The sequence below is a fragment of the Littorina saxatilis genome, linkage group LG17, assembly GCF_037325665.1.
Source record: "Littorina saxatilis isolate snail1 linkage group LG17, US_GU_Lsax_2.0, whole genome shotgun sequence".
Taxonomy (NCBI): domain Eukaryota; kingdom Metazoa; phylum Mollusca; class Gastropoda; order Littorinimorpha; family Littorinidae; genus Littorina; species Littorina saxatilis.
The window spans coordinates 33,236,321-33,262,169 of NC_090261.1; the positions used below are offsets into that span (position 1 = coordinate 33,236,321).

At 43.1% G+C, this 25,849-nt stretch overlaps 1 protein-coding gene across 1 annotated transcript; it reads right to left on the reverse strand.

Moving 5' to 3' along the window:
* Positions 1-1,454: 1,454 nt before the first annotated feature.
* On the reverse strand, positions 1,455-11,871 carry LOC138951959 (cdc42 homolog). Its single transcript, XM_070323527.1, has 4 exons — positions 11,431-11,871; positions 5,049-5,107; positions 3,875-4,039; positions 1,455-1,957 (listed from the first exon to the last, which is right to left on the reverse strand). The coding sequence occupies exons 1-4, from the start codon at positions 11,621-11,623 to the stop codon at positions 1,691-1,693; spliced, it is 684 nt and encodes a 227-aa protein (XP_070179628.1). The 5' UTR covers positions 11,624-11,871; the 3' UTR covers positions 1,455-1,690.
* Between the last annotated feature and the right edge of the window lie 13,978 nt (positions 11,872-25,849).

The following is a 25,849-nucleotide window of genomic DNA, read 5'->3' on the forward strand; positions in this document are numbered from 1 at the left end:
AAGACGTAAAACCGGCACGGTTGGCCTAGTGGTAAGGCGTCCGCCCCGTGATCGGGAGGTCGTGAGTTCGAACCCCGGCCGGGTCATACCTAAGACTTTAAAATTGGCAACCTAGTGGCTGCTCCGCCTGGCGTCTGGCATTATGGGGTTAGTGCTAGGACTGGTTGGTCCGGTGTCAGAATAATGTGACTGGGTGAGACACGAAGCCTGTGCTGCGACTTCTGTCTTGTGTGTGGCGCACGTTAAATGTCAAAGCAGCACCGCCCTGATATGGCCCTTCGTGGTGGACTGGGCGTTAAGCAAGCAAACAAACAAACAAACAAAACAAAGATGTAAGCAAATCAAGCTGTTCACTTTTTTCCTATTTTCTTCCTCTTTTTTTTTCAGTCGCAATTTTATTTTATTTTTTTTAAAGCTGCAAAGATACGCATCCTGTAGAGTTTCAACTTTTATACCGGGTGTACACATACGCTGTCACATAATACAACCCACCTCAGAAAACACGAATTCACTCAGTCAAAAAATAGAAAATACAGAGGAACACGCAGTTCTGTGCACACATAACAAAAATGTATACCATTCCAGGACCGCATCAAAATTGACAAAACATGTAATCAATGAGAAAGGGAAAAGAGAAAGAGCGTAGGGAAGAGGAATGAAGACTGACGAAGATTTGAAGCAAAGAGGGCCTGGGTAGCTCAGTTAGTAGAGCACTGGACTAGTGATCTAGGGGTCACGGCCCGGTTCGAATCTAGACTGACTGGGAACGCAGAAGAAGAATAAGAATCCAGATCGGGACGGACACGGCTCGTCAACTGTATGTGCATCCATGTCCCATCACCTCCGAGGTATGTAAAAGACATCGGTCATTTTGCCATTAGTGCAGGTGGTTGGTTACACCTAAACACGCACACACCAGTCCTGGGTAGCGCGACTCTTAATTTTTGCTGCTAGTTTTCCACTGGGAGGAAGCAACCCAAATTTCCCAGCAATGGGATACTACAGTAAAGTAAAGTAAATGAAACGAAAGAAGGCCATTCATGAACATTCATGCATGACTGAACCTACTGCTGGGCTCCCCATAGCGCGCGTCCCTGCGTCCTGTACGCACTACAGAAGCCAAAATCACATACTAGAAACTCATTGAGAGGGTCCCGGGACGTACTAAACCTATAAAGTGCCGGTCCCGGGACGCACTAAATTTCCGCTATCGTGCGTATCACACACTGACAAACACACACACACACGCATGTAGGCACGCCGCACCGGCGCGCGCGCACACACACACACACACACACACACACACACACACACACACACACACACACACACACACAGCGTTACACCGACACACATGACACACACACACACACACACACACACACACACAGCATTACACCCGGCGACACACATGACACACACACACACACACACACACACAGCGTTACACCGACACACATCACACACACACACACACACACACACACACACACACGCACACACACACACACTCACACACACAATCTTTTTTTATTTTTAAGTTTGACATTATGCAATGATTTTGGTTGTATTTCGGCGCAGAAATGATAAAATCGTGTTCACTGATTCACTGTCTGTACGGCAATGTCATTTTTGTTTATGGTCACTTTGTAAATCTGCATTGACAAGTTACATCTTTGTTGATCATAATTTAAACAAAACAGCAACGACTTAACAAACCCCCTCTCCCTGCAACAGATCCTTTCCGACTGACGCTTTTTTTGTTGCTCGGAGACAGAGCCAGTCTCGTGGCGAAATCAAACACATCATGAAGCCCATCTTGGGTAAGGGACGAGCACTCCATGTATCCGTCAGCTTCGAGCTCAAAGGCGAGTTTTTCCCCTTGTTCTGTGGAGACTTGAGTCAGACTGTCTTTTGCCAGTCGTGCGATTTCGGATTCGTTGCCTCTCAGATCCATCTGCGAATTGTAATGTCATGATTTAGCGAGACGAATTTGAATGATAAGGTGAAGAAGGCAAGTGTGCCTTTCTAATACAAAATGTTAAATCATTCGGATTGAGAATTGATAAAACTGCGCTAATTAAGTTTACTGAGCTGAATTTAGGTGACTCTATCAGTCACTACTACTGCCGATCAGCGGTCAGTAAAACAGCCACAGTTGGCTTTGCCCGTCTGTCTGTCTCTATGTCAGTCAGTCAGTCAATCAGTCCATCAGTCTGTCATCATCTCTGTCGGGCACTACAGTCAGGCATTCAACCACAGGGCCGGACCCAGGGGGGGGGTTCCAGGGGTTCCGGAACCCCACCCCTGGAAAAAGCATGTACCTTGCTTTGAGTGTTTTTTTTGGTTTTTTTGTTTTTTTTAAATAAATTTTGTGTGTGTCTCCAACAAATTTTATTCAATGTGAAATCCGATGAGAAAAAGGTACCCCCCCCCCCCCCCACACTGCTGCTCTTAACCCTCAAAACAAGGCCCAGAATGCACCAGATTGCACAGATTTTAACCGTTTTTCAAAAATTTTCCGGGGGAGCATGCCCCCGGACCCCCCTAGTTCGCGCGCCTGCTTTGCAGGCGCGCGCTTGTGGCTTCGCCACTTCGCTGATTTGTCCCCCCCCCCAAAAGGAGGAACCCCCCCCCCCTTACAACTCATTTGGTCCGGCCCTGAACCAACAAGTTCCCGTGCGGGAAGCCGACCCGGCCCCGGCTTTCATTTAAAGGCACAGACGGTAAGCCTCCCGTAAACCATCACAGATACTGTCAGGCTTTTACACACAGTACAAACACCCTTCCATTTGAACGCTCACCAAAACGGGAACATCCTAGGTGCCCTACGTAAAGAGCGAGCAATTTCCCTTTTTCACAATGCAGTCGTCAGTTTGTAATTTGAATGCGGCTCGCTGTGAGCTTATCTGCAATAGCACGTTATTATGTACCTCTGACTTTTCACGAAACAAACGAATGTGGTTCATAAGAACTCGAGCGATGGCTTTTGACTGCCTATAAACCGTCGTCTGCAACGAAAACCACGACCTTGCGTGACCCTGCTTCCGGGCTTTTCTTTTTTCAAACTTTCAAAACTTCGAATTGTACTGGTCGTGTCTTGATGAAAAAATAATTCTTTTATGATTTAAGAATGTTTGTGTAACAAGCTGTCAATTTATTATTTAGATTTTAAAAGTTAGGTCTAGCGCCAAAACGCACAATCATCGCTCCACGGCTATCGCCAGTTGAAGGGAAGTAACTCATTTTTGACCTGAGTTCAGGATGGGTCCGATTGAGATGGTCTCAATCCGAAAAATTAATTCTTTGAAAATTGCTCGCTCTTTACGTAGGGCACCTAGGATGTTCCCGTTTGGTGAGTATTCAAATGGAAGGGTGTTTGTACTGTGTGTAAAAGTCTGACAGTATCTGTGATGGTTTACGGGAGGCGTACTGTGCCTTTAAGACCTCCAACATTTTTTTGCGAAAATCAGGTTTTAAAAGGGAGGGAGTTTTAGGCCAAACACAAATATAATTATGTTGGTTTAGGTAACATGACCACACAAAAATAGGGTCGGTAGGTCGGCTTTTTTTAATTCTTATTTTTTATTTTTTTGTCTCGGTATGGTTCGCAAAACTGATGTGCCAGGGTTGGGCTTTTTTGGAGTTTTTTTGAGAAATGAAAAAAGAGTTTTAGGGTTATCGGGAAAAAAATAGGGTCGCTCGGGTTACCCTAAACCAACATATATTTTTGTTTGGCCTTACTGAAATGAACATACATTTTCAGAGGTTATGAACTGAACATCTGAAAAAGCAAGGTCTTAATTATGGGAAAACTGAAGAAGGCCTTAAACTGGGGGTCTTAACGTGGGGTTCCGCGGTGCATACAACATACCTTGGTAGCTACCAGCACGCACTGCGCGGAGGGCGTGTGGAATCGAACCTCAGGCAGCCATTTTTCCGTGACGCTGTGCAGAGACTTAGGATCCGTGACGGAGAAACACAACAGGAATACGTCCGTGTCAGGATAGGACATTACCCGAAGTCGGTCGTATTCTTCCTAGAAGAAAATAATCATGATTACGATGGTGAATCCATTTTTATTCACGCGGCAGCCTACAGCTGTCGATAAGAGGCAGGTACCCTTTCTCGGTTACTCTAAAGAAATCAGTTATCGACACCTGACGACATATTGGTTAATAAATACCGGAACACTGGTCCTTGTTGTGTTTTCTCTACTATTATTTTTAAAGTTTGCCATGCACATCATTGTGGGGCTTTTAATCAATTAACATGCATCCATCAGGATAGTTGGATAGTTGGATAGTTGCCCTGTACAGGGATTTCCTCACGATTTTGAAGAAGAATCATAACATGGTGTCCATTCATATTCGATCATTCACAACTGGTGAAATTTAACATAATTCATGATTCATTGAAAATGTTTGTGGTAATAAAGTTTAGGAAAAAAAGTAAACATACGTCCTAACGTTTCTCAGTTTTCATAAACGTGTTTTTGATGTGCATGGCCAACAGACACGACAGAACAAAAAACACAAAATCAAAACAAGTGGACAGACATAATATCTATTGTTTTGATATGATAAGAGGCAGTGTCACCAATAGAAAGAACCAAGAATGTGATCTGCAAAAAAAGAATGAAGAATTTGATCCATCGAGTGATAAGCGTTCGAAGATCAATTGGGTAAATACGCTACCAACCAAATAATCATCCAGCCAACCAATCCATCCACAAGGTAATCAGCCGGGTTGTCAGTCAATCAACTAATCCAACTATCGATTCGCGAATGCCACCAAGCAGCCATTCATCCATGCATGCATCCGTTCGTCCATAAGTTGATCTGGGAAATTAGATATATTTTCACCCTGAGCCCACCAGGCGCAGGCGGGGATTTCAACTCCAAACCTTCAAAATTGTGGACCGACGTCCTAACCACTAGGCTACGAGCCCGTCTTATTCGTTGATCAATTCAGCAAGCTTGCAAACAATCAAAGAAAAGTAAGATTGGAGAGAATTAGGAAGAAATAAATGTGTGGTTTTGTCTTACCTGACCAGCAGTATCACACAGCCACAAGTTCACCTGTTCTTCAGACACGATAATCTCCTCTGCGGACATAAAGCACAATGTGTCGATTAATGTTGTTGTTGTTGTTGTTGTTGTTGTTGTTGTTGTTGTTGTTGTTGTTGTTGTTGTTGTTGTTGTTGTATCGCCATTTACGTATTCAAAGTCGATTTGTATCTTTCAGTCAAACTTCTCATGCTAAGGACAGAAGGTTTACCTAAAATGTGAGGGTGGTTCTCGTTTTGATGTTAACACCAGATGATCAATAATGTTATCAGGTCTTGTCAACCTTTAAAGCTCTCAACCCGTTTCAACACAGATTTGGGGGTTCTGTCATAACATCACTGTACTTAGGCAACCTTTTACCTATCGAGTTCAATGTCTGGCATTACCTGTTCAGGTGCATTAACGATAGACAACAGTGACGATAGCTTCACGGATACATTGAAGAGATTTCTCATGTCAACAGGAAAAACACACCAACCGAATTCATTCTGATAATTTTTCTATCAGTCACCATGGCAAACAGGATCACTGTGTCAAAATGATGTCAACGACCGTACAACAACAACGTGTCCGCATGTCCGGCAAGGAACCAGTGTTAATGATCGAGATCTTTCTTGGCAGCATAACACAAATGCAGGAACAGGACGACTAAATCAGATCGACGTATATCCAGCGTAACTGTGTGAAGAACTTTTTTCAGCCTTTCAGCAAAAATCTCTAACAAATGAGGCAAAGCGCTATCTGAAGATTTGAGGGTGAAAGTCGCTTGTTCAAAACAATGCTTGTTAATGATTCTCTCATGTGCCAGGAGACTGGTTCCTCACAACTCATCAGTTAGAGCATTAAGAGCGCAGACTTCTCTGAGTTTCTCAGCCTTTCAGCATGAGTAGACACGCGGTGTGTGATTTCCTGATACATATTTCATATACCAAAATAAAACTCTTAGTTTCTCAGTCTTTCACATACATTTCTTAAACAACAACAAAATAGTTAACAAAAATCAGTTAGATCTTTGATCACCTTCAGGGTGTTACCAACACAAGCAGCAACACACGACTGTTCTCTTCCTGTCACGCAAAACGACATAGTAGGCAGCCATCACAACCATTCCATTGGAAGAAAGAAATCTAATTCTCACACCAGTTTGTGCTCTGTATATACACTCTGCGATCAAAATCAATAACAACATATTTAACAAAATCATGATTGTGCCAAGCAGCATGATTGTCTTTTAGGCAGCACTGCTAAAATCTCACTGTCTATTGCGTCTTCTGTTAATCTTCTTAGAAAACTACGTTGATCGGGACAAACGTAATCCCTAAAAATAAAGAACAGGATGCTAGAACGACGACGACAACAAAAATAACGCCAAAGCTTTAGTATCGGGTTTACAACCATGTGTATCTTTTTTCGTTTGTCTACTGTGGTTTGAATGCATGTCTACATCCGCAACGGTAGGATTCTTTCAGTTTGTTATTCTGCTTGTGTGAGCTCTCCCTTGAATCTTTCAAGTCTTCAAATTCACGCATGATGAAATAAATAAATCAAATAATTATTGACCTACACTTGATCTCCTTTTGCTTATCATGTCAACCACACGGGCAGTCAAAAGCCGGGACGGAAGTCATCATATTCGATACGATCAACGCTGAACGGTACCATTCCACCATCATGGCCGTTTGTGCAATGGGTGACTATGCACTTCCGTTTCTGGTATGTCATGCTGAAGCGACCAATCAAAATCAGGGAAAGGCGGACAGGTTGCTAGACTCTGTACTACTGTAAACAAATGCTACAAGCAGGTCAATAGACCCTATCGGTATTCCAAGCTCTCGTAATCTCTCGCAAACTTCAGAGCATAGCAAAGCATGCGGTACAGCGATCTCGTGCGAGCTGCACAAGCCAAGGTTCGAAGTTCTCGCGATGTTCAAAGCATAACAAAGAGCGTGTCTCGCGAGAGCGGCTCAGATCAGTACCGAAAAGGTCTATAGGGTGTTCGGGGCAATCAAAGTAAGCGCAGGAGTAGAGGTTAGAGACTTTAGTCCGGGATTAACTCTATTGAGGAATGAGTTTATTCCGGACTACAACTCGACTCGTGCGTACCGGCCCAGAGACCTAGCATCCAAGACATCGACTACAAAAATGATGACTTTATTAACAGCTATTGTGTTTTTAGCGTAGCAATAGGGTCCGATATTTAGACGAGACAAGTATAATGCCGACGAGTCGAAGACAAGTCGCATTATACTTGTTCGAGTCTAAATATCGGACCCTATTGCTACGCTGAAAACACAATAGCGATTATATAGCTGTTCTGACCTTGATTTGTTGTTCCAAACTTACAAAATGACAGTTTTTGCGTCGATACGTTGATCTCAGGTTTTGATAACAGACGCCGTTTCTTATGCGCATTAGTTTTGCGCAGGCGCCACACTGACTTTGGAGAAAAACTCGATTTGACAACACAGCTGTTAAACAGCTTTTTATAAGTTCATTCGTATGCAACAAAAAGAAGTTTGATTTTTTTTTAATTTTGAACAAGACTACTTATAAAGAAGACCAAAACACAACATCAACGGAAAACTAGAAACAACTGAAGAACTAGGATGCAACAAGAGGAGGAGAAAAGAACAGCTAATCCGTACAACGCGAGCAGACGGCAGCGAATTTTTCTTTTTTGGTGAATGGCATTTATACTTGTCTCGTCATGAAGCGAATTTTTCAACCTCAGTTATAAACGACTACATGAATGTTAGTGCCATGGGTCGATCATCAATACTTCAGAGGGGAAGTGGGGTATTCAGTGTGAAGTTACCAGGTAAGAAAAACCGAATGCGAAAGTTTGTCTGAGTCGGCAACTGAGCTCACACAGGCACACAAAAACGGCTGTTCCGTTTTACCCCCCTGTTTGAACCAGGCCTACATCTTTTGACTTTGGGCATGTTGTGGTGTTCAGGGACAGAAAATAGTTGGTTTAGTCCTGTTTCATCGGGAAGTTAGCAGAAAAGGGTATGCTATCGACATTTGTAAAGCTGAAAAACATTTCCGAGAAGAATTTCAAGTTGTCAGTGTATGCTGTTGTCGATTGAAACAACCTGTGGTCAGATGGGTAAACCGGAACCATGCGTCTTTGTTATTGCCAATATGCTTTTGGATATTGGCAAAAATGGCCGACTTCCGTAGCATTATGCTTTGATGATCGGAAGAGACCATCCAATCACAGCCCTCGAATTCCCCCACGTGTCCATCAGAATAGCTATATATATAGTGATGAAGACGATCTCATTCTTGTGGTTTCCAATGTTTATAACTAAAATGTTTTCAATAAGTAGTTTAAATAGCTGATTGGCCATTAACATGTCTGCTTCCGTCCCCATGTGGATTGGATTGTCGGTAGGTTGCTCTCTCTATCTCATACTCTCTCTATATCAATCTCTCTCACTCTCTCATTCTATGTCTCTCTCTGACTGTCTTTCACTCTCTCTCTCTCTCTCACTCTCTCTCTCTCTCTCTCTCTCTCTCTCTGTGTCTCTTACACACACACACACACACACACACACACACACACACACACACACACACACACACACACAGTAGAGGGTGAGAAAGAGAGAAATGGGAGGGGGGGCGAGAGAGAGAAATGCTAATTTGCCACTTGAGCACTTTTCATTAGCACAAAAGGGAGATCAAAGACCAACAATTAGTACAGGATATACAACTGCTTTGATAGACAAGTATTGCTTGTTGTCTATTTCCTCTGTCATTGTCACAGAATACTTTTGATTATTTCCTTGTTCCGTAGCCGCGCGCGCGCGCGTGTGTGTGTGTGTGTGTGTGTGTGTGTGTGTTTGTGCATGTGTGCGTGCGTGTGTGCGTGCAAGCTTGCGTGCGTGCGTGCGTGTGTGTGTTTGTCGTGTTTGTGTGTGTGTGTGTGTGTGCGCGCGCATGTGTGTGTGTATGTGCGTTTGAGCGTGCGTCCGAGCGTGCTTGCGTGTGTGCGTGCAAACGTGTCTGCATACGTCTGTGTCTAAGTCTGCGTGTCTGTGTCAACCTCAGCGCCCGTCTCAGTGTCTGTCCGTGTCTCAATTATGTGCCAGTGTTTCTGTATCTGTGAGAAAGATAACTACATAGAAAGAAATTATCTTTTTCATAAGAAGAAGAGGAGGAGATCCTTTTGACTGGGGGACGGCATGGGAGGGAAGTAGGGGGAGGGGGGAGGGGGGTAAAACAAATCCCGATTGCAGTGTGTTGCTTACCTCACCGTGTAACTATGACAACGCTAAATACAGTTCACAAACAGAAGACGTTGACCAACCCAAAAAAATACTGTTGACACAAAAGGACACTGCATGGACACATTCATGGATGACACACAAAGACACACATCTACAACCGCAGGGGGCTGACACAGGCACGTACAGATAGACTGACAACAAGGCAGGGAGTTACATTATTTTTTTCCACACACGCACACGCACACACACACACACACACGCACACACACACACACACACACACCACACACACACACGCTCTCTCTCTTTCTCTCTCCCTCTCCCTCCCTCCCCTCTCTCTCTCTCTCTCTCTCTCTCTCTCTCACACACATACACGTTCACAAACACACACAGACACACACACACACACACACACTCACACACACACTTCCGCACCCATTACCCCCTCCCCACACACATACACACACACACACAAGCATGCACGAACGAACGCACACTCGTACGCACGCACGCACGCACGCACGCACGCACATACACACATTATGTGCGTATGCAGGTACGCATGTACTCACAACACAACACAACACAACACAACACAACGCACCTCCCTGTCACCCAACCCCCTCCCCCACCAGCTATTCGGTTAGTTGTGTGTACGTGCAAACATTGAACAAACTCGACTAAAGAAATTCACGCATACACAGACGCAAGAGTGTACACTCACAAACAAAAAATGACCCAGAAAATAAACAAATTCACAAAAACCAAGTTGAACAACAACATCAAAGCTCAAGGCGACACAGCGCAAACATGTCGCTCTCTGTCAATTCTCATGAACAATTGGTGTAGTTTCCTGTTTGTGTATTCAATTAGTACATCAGCTTACATCCAGTGTTTAATTAAATCACAGCTATTGTTACTGAATTTCCGAATACGTTTGCTTAAAACACTATAGAGAGTATTTATATGTTTGTACTTGAATGCCACACTATGCTATAGTCAATGGTAGAATTGAAGATTGGTTTTTGTTTTCGTTTTTGTTTTCGTCTTTAATCAAAGAATGGAAATCGACCCAAGAGCCTTTTTGTTTTATCCCTTATGCAACTTCTTTTTGAGGAAAAGTAGAGAATGGAGACAACGCTTGGTTGTCTACTTGGAACCGACTACTTAAACCTTTTCGCCACACCCATCCTGTTTCCCAAAATCAAATCAGTTTGCAAACCATAGTTTGTGGGGTTTTTCTCTCCAAAGAGCTGTTTGTTTGTTTGTTTGCTTAACGCCCAGCCGACCACGAAGGGCCATATCAGGGCGGTGCTGCTTTGATATATAACGTGCGCCACACACAAGACAGAAGTCGCAGCACAGGCTTCATGTCTCACCCAGTCACATTATTCTGACACCGGACCAACCAGTCCTAGCACTAACCCCATAATGCCAGACGCCAGGCGGAGCAGCCACTAGATTGCCAATTTTAAAGTCTTAGGTATGACCCGGCCGGGGTTCGAACCCACGACCTCCCGATCACGGGGCGGACGCCTTACGCTTACCACTAGGCCAACCGTGCCGGTGTCTCCAAAGAGCGTAAACAGGAGGTTGTACAACTTACAAACATGCCCAATATAAAGCCCTTTATCAATATTGACTTTATTCGTTCAACTGATCAATAAGCCTACTGGTAGTCTTTATTATCACCGCCTTTCTTACTTTGAACAATAAAGATGATTTCTGCACTCAATCTTGCTCGCCGGATGTACGCTTGGCCATGTAACTGCCGGCACGATATCCTACAATACTCGTCTAACATAATGACGTTTCATAATCATCATCGACAGTAAAGGATGTACATAGACCAACTGCTTGGCAATAATTTGTATCATGTCATCGTCATCATCATCAGCACCAGCACCAGCACCAGCAGCACCAGCAGTAATCCTAATCATCGTCATCGTCCTCATCATAATGATCGTCATTTAGAGCATCATACACAGATTCACAGATCCCTGGTTATTCGTCTATCATCATCGTCATCATCATCCTCATCCTCATCATCATCATCATCATCATCATCATCATCACCATCATCATCATCATCACAGTATTACAGCAACACACTACACAAGACTCACTGGCATAGTTGGCGAAGACAGTAGGCACGTGCTCGGTAGGAAAACGGTTCATGATGAAGCTGACCAACAGGGATGTCTTCCCCACCGCCCCGTCCCCCACCACCACCACCTTCACCGACGGTCCTGTCACCACCCTGTCTCCGCCACCGTCACCACCACAGCTAGCTCTGACTCCATGATCATGTGCCGCCATCTTGTCGCGGTTTCCAGAGCTGAAATCTCGGCGACGCTCTCGTTCTTATGACGAGACCAGTACCGCGACAGACGACACTTATTGTACTTTGCTTTTGTCTCTCCACTTCGAAGCTTGTGAGCATCTTTCGAGTGACTGGGTTTGTTAGAGCGACTGTCTAATGAAAAGAGAAGGTGAGTTTAGAGTCGGTCTCGCCAGCTAAGTTTAAGGTCACGAGTTATATTCTATAATGTTTCACTTGGCTTTTGTCTTCCCGCTGGGTCGGGAGATGAGGAAATGTGCAGAAGGAAGTATTTAGAGGACGGATGCAGCTACTAAGGGGCTGAGGCGAGTTTTCGCTGCATGGTTGCAAATCTGCCGTTCACACGGATGTAAGACTGAGAGCACAAGAATCATAATCAAGGAGTAATTTACAGTAGTATCCTGTTCTTGCTGTCAAGGAAAAATAGTGTTTGATAGAAATCAATTAAGTTTTGTATTGCCTTAAATCTTGAGGGGGTACGGAAACAGATAAGAACTGTGAATGGTGGTCGTTAAGGTCGTGATTGACATACTGTAACGTTTGCAACATGAAAGTCAATTCAAATGTGCAAGAAATGAAAATCAAACCATAACCGGACGTATTAATATTTAAATGTGTTTGTTTTCGAGAAAAGCATGTTCAAGTTGTTCTTCGAGCACTCGACTTCATTTCTTGTCGTTTTCAATTGAATGGACACTCACAGGAAAGAGGCCTTATCGAGTAAGAGCAGGTCATGACCGAATCATCCTTGAAGCGTTTGAATAACACGCGCTTCCAACCCAAGTATCATTCTCAAGATCTTTGCAAATTGTGCTTCCGATTAACAAGTATGCCTGAGCGTTTAAGGCTTCTGCCCAGACGGCGAATGAATTAGACCAGGTGTACTATGATCTGGTATGCCTACCCGGGTCGAGCACTCACTAGGTGGAACCCGTAGCTCAACGGAATAAGGATGTATAGGCATCGGCTTGAGGACCTGAAAGCTCGGACGATCTCCGAACGGGTATTACCTTTGGAGAAATAAATAAATGGTTCTTAATACTAAGAGAGCAAACGACCAATATCCTGTGATATTCACAAGTAAAGTGATACAAGTCTTGCCGTTACAAGACTAGCGGTTAGTCAGAACACAGACTGAGAAGCTTTCGCAAACACACGCACAAGGGAGAGAGAGAGAGAGAGAGAGAGAGAGAGAGAGAGAGAGAGAGAGAGAGAGAGAGACAGACAGACAGACAGACAGACAGACAGAGACAGAGAGTGAGACAGAGAGACAGACAGACAGAGACAGAGAGTGAGACAGAGAGAGACAGACAGACAGACAGACTGACAAACAGACAGACTTACAAACAGACAGACAAATAGAGAGACAAATAGAGAGACAGACAGACAGACAAATAGAGAGACAGCAAAGGGGTTGGAGGCGGTGGGGGTTAAGGAATCAGACAGAGAGAGACAGAAACTGAACTTAAACAAAACCTTTAGTTTTTTGCGCTAACATCGAAAGCAGAATCAACCTTGAACAATATAAAAAAAAACACCCCCATAACTTCTACATTAATTATTTCATCCACCGAGAAGCAGAAACGATCAATGTCGTACGTTCTCATTTCATACACTCTCCAAGACCTCAGACTGTGACTCAAACAGGGCCAGCCTCTTCATTCTTGATCACTTCTTTGTGCCCCCTGAAAACAAAGGCAGGGCTCTGTACGACCACTCTGCATGAACTATAGGGCCACTCCGGAACAACGCTCTCCAGGCACTTTCCGGCTTGGCGACATTCCGTTTGTACAGATTGGCTTTGTCTTGAGAGAGAGCTCTGGCTGAACTGTGTATTAGTCACAGAGAATTTATTACAGCAGTGATGACTGTGTGTATAGTTATACAATTGAACCCCCTTTTAAGACAACAAAAGAATGTGAACAGAAGTTTTGGGTGCGGTTTTTTTGTAAATGAGAGGGAGACTTTAACGTTTGGTAAATTTACAGATGTTATGAGCACACACAAAAAATAGTTTTGTTGTTGTTGTTGTTGTTAATGTTGTTGTTGTTGTTGTTGTTGTTGTTGTTGTCGTCGTTGTTGTTGTTGTTGTTGCTGTCGTTGTTGTTGTTGTCGTCGTTTGTTGTTGTTGTTGTTTTTAAATAGAGACGTTGGGTAAATTTACAGATGTTATGAGCACACGCAAAAATTAGTCAGCAAGTTTTGTTGTTGTTGTTGTTGTTGTTGTTGTTGTTGTTGTCGTCGTCGTCGTTGTTTATGCTGCTGCTGTTGTTGTTGTTGTTGTTGTCGTTGTTGTTGTGGTTGTTTGTTGTTTTTGTTGTTGTTGTTGTTGTTGTTTCTGCTGCTGACGTTAATGTCGTCGTCGTCGTCGTCGTCGTTGTTGTTGTTGTTTTTAAAAGGAGAGGGGTGTCTTAGTTCGGGGGTTCAAGTGTACAGACGTATCCTTAGCGGATTATGACTTTATTCAGTTATTCTGCAGAAAAGACAAATGCTGGAGAAAAACCGTTCTTTTCTGCAGCATTTCTGCATAATGTCATCTTTCGCCGAAGCAGCGGTTTTTTTTCTGCAGCAAAATATTTTACTGCAGTAAAATTGAAATCAAGAATGCTGCAGTAAAACGGTGCTGTTGTTTTACTGCAGAAACCCTGTTTACATTTTTTTCGCAGCATTTTGTACTGGCTCTTGGCGGATTATGACATTATTCAGTTATTCTGGAGAAAAACCGAAATGCTGGAGAAAAACTGTCTTTTCTGCAGCATTTCTGCATAATGTCCTCTTTCGCCGAAGCAACGTTTTTTACTGCAGTAAAACAGTTTTTCTGAAGCATAATGTTTACTTGGTTTTCTGCAGCATTATTGCGATTAACTTTTTCTTCAGAATAGTCTGTGACAGTTTTTCTGGAGAAAAACGAACGACCTTGTAAAGTAGCGTTTGTATTCGTCGCCCCCTGGGATAGTATAATAGTTTGTTCCGCAGAGTACCAATCAGAAGGCGTGTAGCATAAGGGCATTATATTCAACTTCACAATGGCGGCCGAACGTGAACAATTTCTGAAGCAAATCGAACACGAAGTGGACTACTGCGTTCGTCTGGAAAAATGTGACAATGTTGCTGACAGGTGCCATTGTTTAATTTGAAACTTTGAACTTCCGGCGGAAAGGAAGTCAGACAGACAAAATACATTCGTGTCACGCACAACTATTGGTAATTCTGGATGAGTCCATCTCTCGACAGAGGGGGGCTCGCGTGCTCCAACATTATAATGAGCCAGTACAAAATGCTGCAGAAAAAATGTAAACAGGTTTTCTGCAGTAAAACAACAGCACCGTTTTACTGCAGCATTCTTGATTTCAATTTTACTGCAGTAAAATGTTTTGCTCCAGAAAAACCCGTTGCTTCGGCGAAAGATGACATAATGCAGAAATGCTGCAGAAAAGACAGTTTTTCTCCAGCATTTCTGTTTTTCTGTAGAATAACTGAATAATGCCAAAATGCTGAAGAAAAAGTGTAAACAGTTTTTCTCCAGGAAAACAACATCACCGTTTTACTGAAGCATTCTTGATTTCAATTTTACTGCAGTAAAACTGTTTTACTGCAGAAAAAAACGTTGCTCTCGCAAAAGATGACATTATGCAGAAATGCTGCAGAAACAAACAGTTTTTCTCCAGCATTTCTGTTTTTCTGCAGAATAACTGAATAACTGTCCATAATCCGCTAAGGATACAGACGTCCAGTTTGTTTTGTAACGGCACACCTCTTGAGGGCTGACATGTGAACCGTTATCTGCAATGAAACACCGTGGTGTCTGTTTCCTGTAGGTTTGTCTGGTGTCCCGTTATGTCATTAGAGTGCACTTGATCATGATGACAGATATCAGTTTTGTCTTTCATCTGCTACTTAACCTCGTGTCCGAGGAGGAACAGCAGGTCAAGATTGTTTTTGTTTTGAACGGCATGCTGACTACAGTGTACATAACAGCTAGGCTGAGGACACTATATAGTGTGTTATCAGCGTCGCGCACAGTCGAGTCCATCGTGAAATATAATTTGTAGCTTCCGTTCAAAACATCATATTGTCAACTACATCATTATGCTTGCCGTGCTTAATTATAGCTTCGATTATCTATTGTTGACGATAGTGTCAAGTGAGCTGAAAACATAACATCCTTTCCAACGCCCCCCTCCCCCCCCTCTCCCCCCCTCCCCCCCCCCCCCTCCCTTTGTGTCCTGCTATGAAATTGATTCGCACTAGCTCATAATTGATATCAATGGTTTTGCCTTTCGTCTGCTACATGTACTTAAACTCGTATCCGAGGAGGCAGCAGGTCAAGATTGTGTTTGTTTTGGACGGCATCTTGGCTCCACGACAGGATGCTCATTCGGTTATCGATGTCGCACAGTCTCCACAGAGTCAATCTATTATGAAACAATAGATGTAGACTCCGTTGAAAACATCATCTCATTTACATGATTCTGCTTTGGCCTTCGCACTTATCCATCGTTAAAGATACATTCCTTCAGTCGAGACAGCGATCGCTTGCCGCCATCAAACGTAGCACAGGGCTCTTGAATTGGATAACAACATCCTTTCACTTGGATAGTATAGCCTTGTCGATCCTATGTTTGTGCCCTCTCCCTTCCGCCTTTTTCATTGGGGGAAGGGGGGAGTAATCTGAGAAAGGTAAATAGAAGAAAATGACCTGCCGTTCGACCCTATGACTTTGAGGCACGTGGCGGTAACGCCCATTAGAGCGGGGGGGGGGGGGGGGGGAGGGGGGGGAGGAGGGAGGGGGGAGGGGGGGGGGGGGGAAGTCGGTGATTTATTGGATCAAGGGATGGCCAAATCTGAGACAGTGAGGGAAAATAATGTCACGAGACAGCGTGGGCCTTTTATCAACCAAGACGGCAGAGGAACAGGAACTCTACAGATGCGAACTTGAACATAATGTCACAGATGATGATGATGATGATGATGATGATGATGATGATGATCATGATCATGATCATGATGATCACGAGGAGGAAGAGGAGGAGGAGGAGGATGTTTCTACCGCTGCTGTTGATGATGATCCTCACAGAGGCGACGACCATGCCGACGATGTCAAGATTGAACCAGCGATATAGATCATAATGCGAGAAAGTACGTACATTGATCAGCATTTGTACCATCACCCCAGGCAATAACACCTGTAGGGATACAGGAGACTATAACGTGTTGCTCTGGGTGCTCTGATACGAAAATCAACACTGATGTCTCGAGCCAAGAGATCACAATCTCCGCCACAGATTAGCCCACCCCAGACAGTCCCCACACAATCGAGAACTCTAGTTTCCCCACCTCATTTCATGCTAGACGTTGCATTCTGCTTGTGCAACTCTACTCTGCGGGTGTTGTTGATGATTTATCTGCACTCGGTCCAAAGAAAGCAAGAACCCTCCTCTTGCCTCCGCGGCTTTGCACTCTCTCTGAAAGGGTCTTCGTCACCGCAGACACAATTGTGAAAACATTCTTCGTATCTGGAAGCAAGTCTCCGTAGAAGGAGTCGTTATAACTAAATCACAGAAATTAATAATAATGGGATTTTCATTTTTTGAGTGTGCAATATTTATGCAGCTTCAACCAAATATAGTCTTAAGTCCTATAATTTAGGGCTTTGATTTTAAGGTTCGATCACAAGCATCTGCACTTCACCTTTGAGTCGCATGCTTGCAGAGTTTTGGTGATTCAAATGTAAACTAGCATCAGTACAAACCAGCTTGTCGCAAAGACAACACATTTGGTAGAGCTTATATTACTTTTCCACGGGCTTGTGTCCATGCACTATTATCACTCCTCTCCACAAGGGCTCCCCACGGACGCCCCTCCTAAAGAGTCCAGGGACCCCCATTTTCAATGTTTAGAGGGTCCATGGACCCCCACTGCAGAATCTTAGAAGGTCCCAAGGGTCCAAAATCCGAAAAGTCCTAATCTGCTTATAAAACATTGTGGTCACACATAATGTGCTGTGTACAATAGCTGACGATTGCAGTCTAAAAAGGTATCTACGGTACGCACGACAAAGGACATTTAGTGCGTCCCAGGACAAGCTCTTTTAAAGTTTAGTGCGTCCTGGGACCCCCTCCATCAATTTATAGTACGTGTTTTCGGCTTGTAGTTCGTATAGGACGCAAGGACGCGCACTTTGGGGAGCCCTGCCCACAGTGTTCGTTTCACACTTTTGCATTTAGAATTACCCACTTCGATGAGGCGAGTAATATAAGACGAACTGGTCTAGCTAGAATCTTACCCTAACACACTGGACATCAAAAATTCGTTAGGCCAAAACAAAGGGGAAAAAAGAACAGAAGCATGCGAAGGTAAACACTTATCGTTTCCAACAGTGGACATAATTTTTTTATTTTTTTTAAATGTATAGAAAAGAAAGTCCCGCACTTCTACCGGCTGTTGGGTTGTGGTGTTTTCCAGTAGAAGTCAGTATATGCTTGTCGAGTTTAATTATAAAAAAAATATTTTTAAAAAGCTCGAATGCATTTGTGACTATTTACGCGTTGGATTACTTTTGAAACAAGAATATTTCTGATTTCGTGACGATTTACTCAGGAAGGGCGTTAAGGTATCTTCAACGGATCGCGGCTAATTCAGACCCCTTAATTGGGAGCCCCCTCCCACTTCCGCCCCCAGGAGACAGGCTGAAGGTGGCAACGCCGTTTCTTTTGGATGGTGGCCAAACTGACGTGCTCGTTTGAACACCCATGCACCCAGCTTGTGTTGTTTTCGTTTTCTCTGCACTTCAGAAACCCCTTGCCTTAGTCGCTATTCGATATCGCTTATTGCTAGCGTTATGTGATGGCCAATTTACGCCAGATCCCTTTGCCCCACTTTTCTTACATCCTAGTTTTACTTACAATTAGCTGTATGTGTGTGTGTGTGTGTGTGTGTGTGTGTGTGTGTGTGTGTGTACGGTGTGTGTGTGTGTGTGTGTGTGTGTGTTTGTGTGTGTGTGTGTGTGTGTGTGTGTGTGTGTGTACGGTGTGTGTGTGTGTGTGTGTGTTGTGTGTGTGTGTGTGTGTGTGTGTGTGTGTGTGTGTGCGTTTGTGTGTGTGTCTCTCGAGTCTCTGCCAGTCTGTCTGTCTTTGTCTCTCTCCCTTTGTGTCGATGTATTTCTCTGTCTCTGCTCCCGCTTTTCTCTCTCTCTCTCTCTCTCTCTCTGGCTTTCTGTCTCTGTCTCTGTCTCTGTCTCGGTGCCTGTCTCTGTCTGTCTGTCTGTTTGTCTGTCTGTCTCTTTTGTTCAGAATATAGGCTTTCAAAAATACCCAGGGCCGCCTTTTGTTGAAGTCGGGGATTTGGGGTGGGGAGGGGGTACCCATTGGTCTGGTATTTTTACACACCGCAAGTATATCATCTAATTAATTTTAAGGAATTATGTGCCACTTACTCCTGTGCACTTTGGAACCCCTTTGCTGCAGTTGCTATCTGATACCACTGTCTTACTGCTGGCGCTATTAGTGTTGGCCAATTTACGCCACTGATCTTTTTGCCCCAGTTCACTTTATTTTCATCTTAGTTTTTCTCGTACCCATCTCTCTGTCTTTGTGTCTCTTTCTCCGGATGCCTGTCTGGGTGTCTGTCTGCCCCCCCCCCCCCTCCCCCTCCCTCCCCCCTCTCTCTCTCTCTCTCTCTCTCTCTCTCTCTCTCTCTCTCTCTCTCTCTCTCTCTCTCTCTCCACAGACACTCAACGCGGTCTGGTTTCCATGCCGCGACAGAAACGGTGAATATTGTGTGTTGTTTTAAATGTCTCACAAAGCTGTACCCTTTACCCCAACCAACCCATTTTGAAATGAACCTTCGTGTTTCTTCAATAAAATGTCAAAGCGTCTCTCTCTCTCTCTCTCTCTCTCTCTCTCTCTCTCTCTCTCTCTCTCTCTCTCTCTCTCTCTCTCTCTCTCTCTCTCACTCGCATTTTCCATCAATACAATGAATTGTATGTGCATATATGCATAATGTGTTCTTCAGTTATCTGTTAAAATGTAGCAGTTGTTTTACTTTTGTTTTTAATTAGTTCCTCTATTGGACTGACGAGGGCCAGATGTAAAAAAGCAGATCACTGCTAACTCTATTACCTTCGTTAAATATAGAATTGTCATTGTCATTGCCATTTTCATAAACTCTCTCCCTCTTTCTCAATTATATCGGAAGTATCGCTATAAGAAAAAATTTGCAGGGCGGAGAGGAGACAGGAATGTGAAAGAGCTGTGTGCTATGTATTTTGAAAATTAGGCTTCAAAAAAGTTTGGATTGCATTTTAAAAAAAATACTTCATGGAGTGCATTCGCCCTTTGCGTATTGTGGCGGGTTTTACACAAAAATCGTTTACGTTGTCAACTGTTATGATTTAATTTTAATTTTAGGGACTTACTAGCAGGTTTCTCATCATTTTGTTTGAATCATTTTTTTTAAATCACTTACTCGCTCACTCACGCACTCACTCACTCACTCACTCACTCACTCATTCACTCACTGACTCGTTTTTTTCACTCACTCACTCAATCAATCAATCAATCAATCAACCCACCCACCTATGCATCCGTCTATTTATTAATTAATAACAAATCAACCGTAACATTGATGATTATAATGTAAGGACGTATACTCCAGAGGATCTATACGCTGAACCGACGTTATCCCCATGAACATCATACAAGGGTCTTAATATAATTTATAGTGACCATTAATCGTTAGTCACTTGTGACACCTGAGCACATAGCTTAGCTGACCCCGCCTAAGGCCAACGCCGCTGAGCACCTGTGGTCATTGATGGCCGCAGGAGCGGCTATCTATTGGAATGCATTCGGAGAGGTGACATGGGGGTCCCGGGTAGCTCAGGTGGTAGAGCACTGGACTTGTGATCGAAAGGTCGCTGGTTCGAATCCGGGCCGGGACGGACACGGGTCAACTTTATGTGCAGACCCAGAGACGGTATCCATCTCCCACCCCCGTGTCACCACAATGGCACGTTAAAGATCTTGGTCATTCTACCATAAGTGCAGATGGCTGATACCACGTAAACACGCATACATCAAAAGCCGTGAGGGCGTAAAAACTCGAATCGTATAAACCAATTCATGTCCAATATAGGCAATTAAGACCTGACGGACAATAAGCCCCTTAAAATTTACTGAGGTGACATGACTCGTTTGTTACCGTTCTGACGAGATCAGTTACTGTTTGATGGCCGCTGCCACAGGAAGGTGACATTTTTAATTTTAAGGTGACATTGAGGAGCACGTGACCTATCGCCACTGTCGGCTTCCATTTTGTTGAAACCAACTGGCGGCTTCCATTTTGTTGAAACCAACTTTGTCTAGATCTTCTGTGCTGTTCCGGAAATGAGCGGCGCTTTTTTGGAATTCAAACAGTATCATGTCACTGTTGTCCCATTTGCGCTGTTTCGGAAATGAGCTGCACCTCGTCTGTCTGTTTATAGCAACACACACTTTCTGTCACGTACACTTCATGCAAGTCTCTCCGTCTCTCCCTCCCTTCTTTTTTTTTCTTTTTTTTTTGGGGGGGGAGGGGGGGGGGAATCCAAATGTTTACTTTAGGATTCCTATCTGACGACGTATTCACATAATAAATGTTGTGTGCTTCTTTGTGTGAAGCTGATGATAATCTGGCAGATGAGCCGGTCGATGAGTGTCAATGATAACGCTAATGAAGGAGTCAGCTCGGGGCACCCTTGGAAAAGCTGAACAAGGAGAACGAGGAAAAGAAGGAGAAGGAAGAGGAGGAGGATTAGAAAACACCGTGACTGACTGAGAAAATCAGGGCGTATTCAGGAATCGGAAAAACAAACAAACTAACAAAGCATGTGTGTATAAACAGGAAAATGAAACCGAGTAATCAGGGGAAAAGAGACATACAGACTGACAAACAGACAGACGGATAGAAACCAGACAGACAGACAGACAGACAGACAGACAGACAGATACACAGAGAATCAGACAGATAGACAGACAGACAGACAGACATATAAATAAAGAAAAAGCGACTGGTAAACTTAACTACAGTACAACTGAGAACTAAGAAAAGAAAGCAGTATACGTTGAACAGGTGAGTGAATGTAATGGATACAGTATATGGAAAATTGATTTGACCATGCAGACAGTTGTACTTAGCAAACTCCAGAGATCTTCTTCTAAACGCTTGATTGAGTGCATAACTGTAAATCATTCAGGAAATAATATATTATTAAAAAAACACACATCCTTTTTGACTTAATTCACAGTCAACACCAAATGCATTACAAAAGATTTGTTTCTGACATTTTTGTTTTACACAGCCACACGCATGTTCTTCAGCTGCATCACTGGATCTATTGAAACCAGCCAACCGAACAAACCGCGCCGTTCTCTGCTACAACTGCGGCAGCGTATGTTTAATTTGCAAAATATCAGCAAACAAAAAGTCAGTCCGTGAAGCATATGTTTTGCAGATGCAATCAAAGACTAATTTGCACACAACTCGATGAAGATCAATTCCTGCATAAAACGCACCTCGAATGTTTATGATACATTTTTAGTCCGTGGAACAGAACCGTACGAACTGACTCCCTAGCCATGGAGTTTTAGCCTTGTTAAAAACTACACATCGAGTTTTTGTAGCTTGCTGGCACAGCTTTCGCAATCTATTCCCATCTGTAAACCCCTACTGCGCATGTTTAAACACTCAGGCAATACTTTCTATCGGCTCGGGGGAAAAAACAGCCGAGTCTTTGGATCGAAACTCTGGAGAGTAAGTATACTAAGGCTCCCCGAGACTACTTTCAATTATCTATTCCCAACTGCAACCCCCGCTGCGCATGTTCAAGCACACGGGCTGTACTTCCTGTTTCGAAAGAAACGAGAGTTTTGAGGGCGGCTTTGATGTTCAACAGGGAACCACACCCTCCCATTCACTTGAAGAGCATGAAGGTAGAATAAATCATCAATCATTTTTTGCACCGGTTAATTGCATGCAAAGGCCAATTATGTCTCCAGGAAAATGACGACTATAATATAGCCTGACTCTCGAGACCTTAACTGTTCAAAAAACTACCCTTCCATAAGCTCAAAGTGCACGATAATGGTGGAAGAAATAATTTCCTGCATCGGTTAATCAAAAAGGCTCATTATGTCTTTAGGTAAATGACTACTGCATGTAAATCTTGGATATTGTTTATCCAAACGTTACATGTTCTAGTACCCTCTCATATACACTTTATTGGAAAGCATGAAGATAAAATAAATTATCGTCTGCATGTCTTAATTGCGAAGGTTCATTACCTCTTCGGAACGGGATTACTAAGCTAATATGAATCCAGGAGACTGACTCTCAAAACTGCATATGACAGGTTCTGGCAGTTTCTCTTACGGAAGGACATCACGGAAAACTGACACTGAGTCCAACTTCTGCGATGCAAAAAGAATATTTGTCGTCGTCGTTGTTGTTGTTGTTGTTGTTGTTGTTGTTGTTGTTGTTGTTGTTGTTGTTGTTGTTGTATATTTTAATGACGCACCAAAGAAACCTCCTCCACTTTCTCTGACCGGGAAGAGTCAGTCCCCTCGACTTAAAAGAACAGACCAATATCCTTTTCTACTTCGTCGTCACAGCCTGTAATTTCTCACATCTCTTGTTTCCTTTCTTGACCGAAGAGTCATTGCCCCCCCCCCCCCCCCCCCCAAAAAAAAGGCAAACACTGAGTCGTTAGTTCTTCTCTGTCAAATCCGATACGTTACAGGGAATGAAGCATGAAAGTCTTTTAGTGAGGTGTGAAACAGCAATGCCTTATGTTCTGCAAAAACAAGAGGTCATAATTATACTGCCCGAGGGAATGACGTGTATTGTGCATAACGACGCAATCTTAGTTGACGGGTATCCATAAACATTTACCCGTTAGATTTTCTCCGCCAAAACCGATAAGTTACAGGGATTGGATGTGAAAGTCTTTAGTAAGGTGTGAAACAACAATGCCTTATGTTGTGCAAAAAGAAAGGTCATAATTTTACTGCTCGAGGCAATGACGTGTATGTGCATAACGACGCAATCATGGTTGACGGGTATACATAAACACTGAACCCTTTGTTCTTCTCTGTCAAATCCGATACGTAACATGGATTGGATGTATAGGTCTTTTGGTAATGTGTGAAACAACAACACCTTATGTTATGCAAACAGAATGGTCAAGAACTGCCCAAAGCAATGACGTGTGTGTGTCCACAACAACGCAATCATAGTTGGTGGGTACCTCTAATAAATATAAACATTGACCCTTTAGATTCTTTATGTCAAATCCGATAAGTTAACAGGATTGGAGCGTGAACGTGAACGTCTATCGCAAGGGTGTGTGAAATATCAACACCTCATGTTGTACGATTGGAATGGTCAAATATTACCTGAAGCAATGGGGTGTGTGCAATACAACAAAATCTATGTTGACGGGTACTATGTATATGGAACCACCCTATTGAAACCTCAAATCGGGCTTTGATTAGAGGGAGGTAAATACACAGATGTTGTAAACATAACATCGGTAAAATGTCAAGAGGTTGGACATTTTAAAGGGGAGATTCAAGTGTAGACTCAACAAATGCAGACATTGAACCGTAAGTTCTTTTTATCAAAAATTCAGTGCTAAAGCTTCGAAAAGACTTCGCGAAGTCGACTTCGCCCAATTAATATCAGGCTTTAGATTTGAAAAGGGTGGGGGTCTCAAAAGATGGAATCTACTGTACCCTCAACAAATGCGAACACTGAACCGTTAGATCTTCCCTGTCCAATCGAATCAGTCTAGGGACTGAAGCGTCAAAAGTCTTCAAGTGAGGCATGGAACAATACCCGGCCATATTGGTAGTACAACTCGGTGAAATTAGTCAAACATTGTTGGAGGCAGTTGTGTGTATATGTGCAAAACAACAGTCACAATGAACGCTGAAGAAGAAGAAAGATGGCTAAACATTTCTGGTTTTAAAGCTTTGGGCACGACGGGTCAAACATGTGAAGTCATTTAAGTCCTGAGCTGAGACTCAAGAAAAAAGAGTGGGTTTTTCTCTTTTTACATTTAGTCAAGTTTTGACTAAATGTTTTAACATAGAGGGGGAATTGAGACGAGGGTTGTGGTGTATGTGTGTGTGTGTGTGTGTGTGTATGTCTGTGTGTGTGTGTGTGTGTGTGTGTGTGTGTGTCTGTGTGTGTGTGTGTGTATGTAGAGCGATTCAGAGTAAACTACTGGGTCGATCTTTATGAAACTTTACATGAGAGTTCCTGGGAATAATATCCCGAGACAAGTTTTTCATTTTTTTGATAAATGTCTTTGATGACGTCATATCCGGCTTTTTGTCAAACTTGAGGCGGCGCTGTCACACCCTCATTTTTCAATGAAATTGATTGAAATTTTGGCCAAGCAATCTTCGACGAAGGCCGGACTTTGGTATTGCACTTCAGCGTGGAGGCTTAGAAATTAATTAATGATTTTGGTCATTAAAAATCTGAAAATTGTAATTAAATTCTTTTTTATATAACGATCCAAAAACAATTTCATTTTATTCTTCATCATTTTCTGATTCGAAAAACATATAAATATGTTATATTTGGATTAAAATCAAGCTCTCAAAATTAAAAATATGAAAATTATGATTAAAATTAAATTTTTGAAAGCGATTTAAAAACTATTTAATCTTATTTCTTGTCGTTTCCTGATTCAAAAAAACATATAGATATAATATGTTTTGATTAAAGACAAGCTCAGAAAGTTAAAAAGAATAGAGATACAGAAAAGCGTGCTATCCTGCTCAGCACAACCACTACCGCGCTATTCTGGATTGTCAATTTCACTGCCTTTGCCACGAGCGGTGGACTGACGATGCTACGAGTATACGGTCTTGCTGAAAAAATGCAGTGCGTTCTGTTTCATTCTGTGAGTTCGACAGCTTGACTAAATGTAGTATTTTCGCCTTACGCGACTTTTTTTTCTCTCTTCCATTTCGTACGACTAAGGCTTTATGTTGCAATAGCTGAAAAGCTGAATATCCCCTAGGCACTTGTGTCGAGTCCTACATACCACCACAAATAAGCGGATTTAATATACATGTCTCACTTAGGCTGACGCCATTCATGACACCTGTAGGAACAAAATTAGTCGTGACGGCTTGACCAGGATTTAACCTACA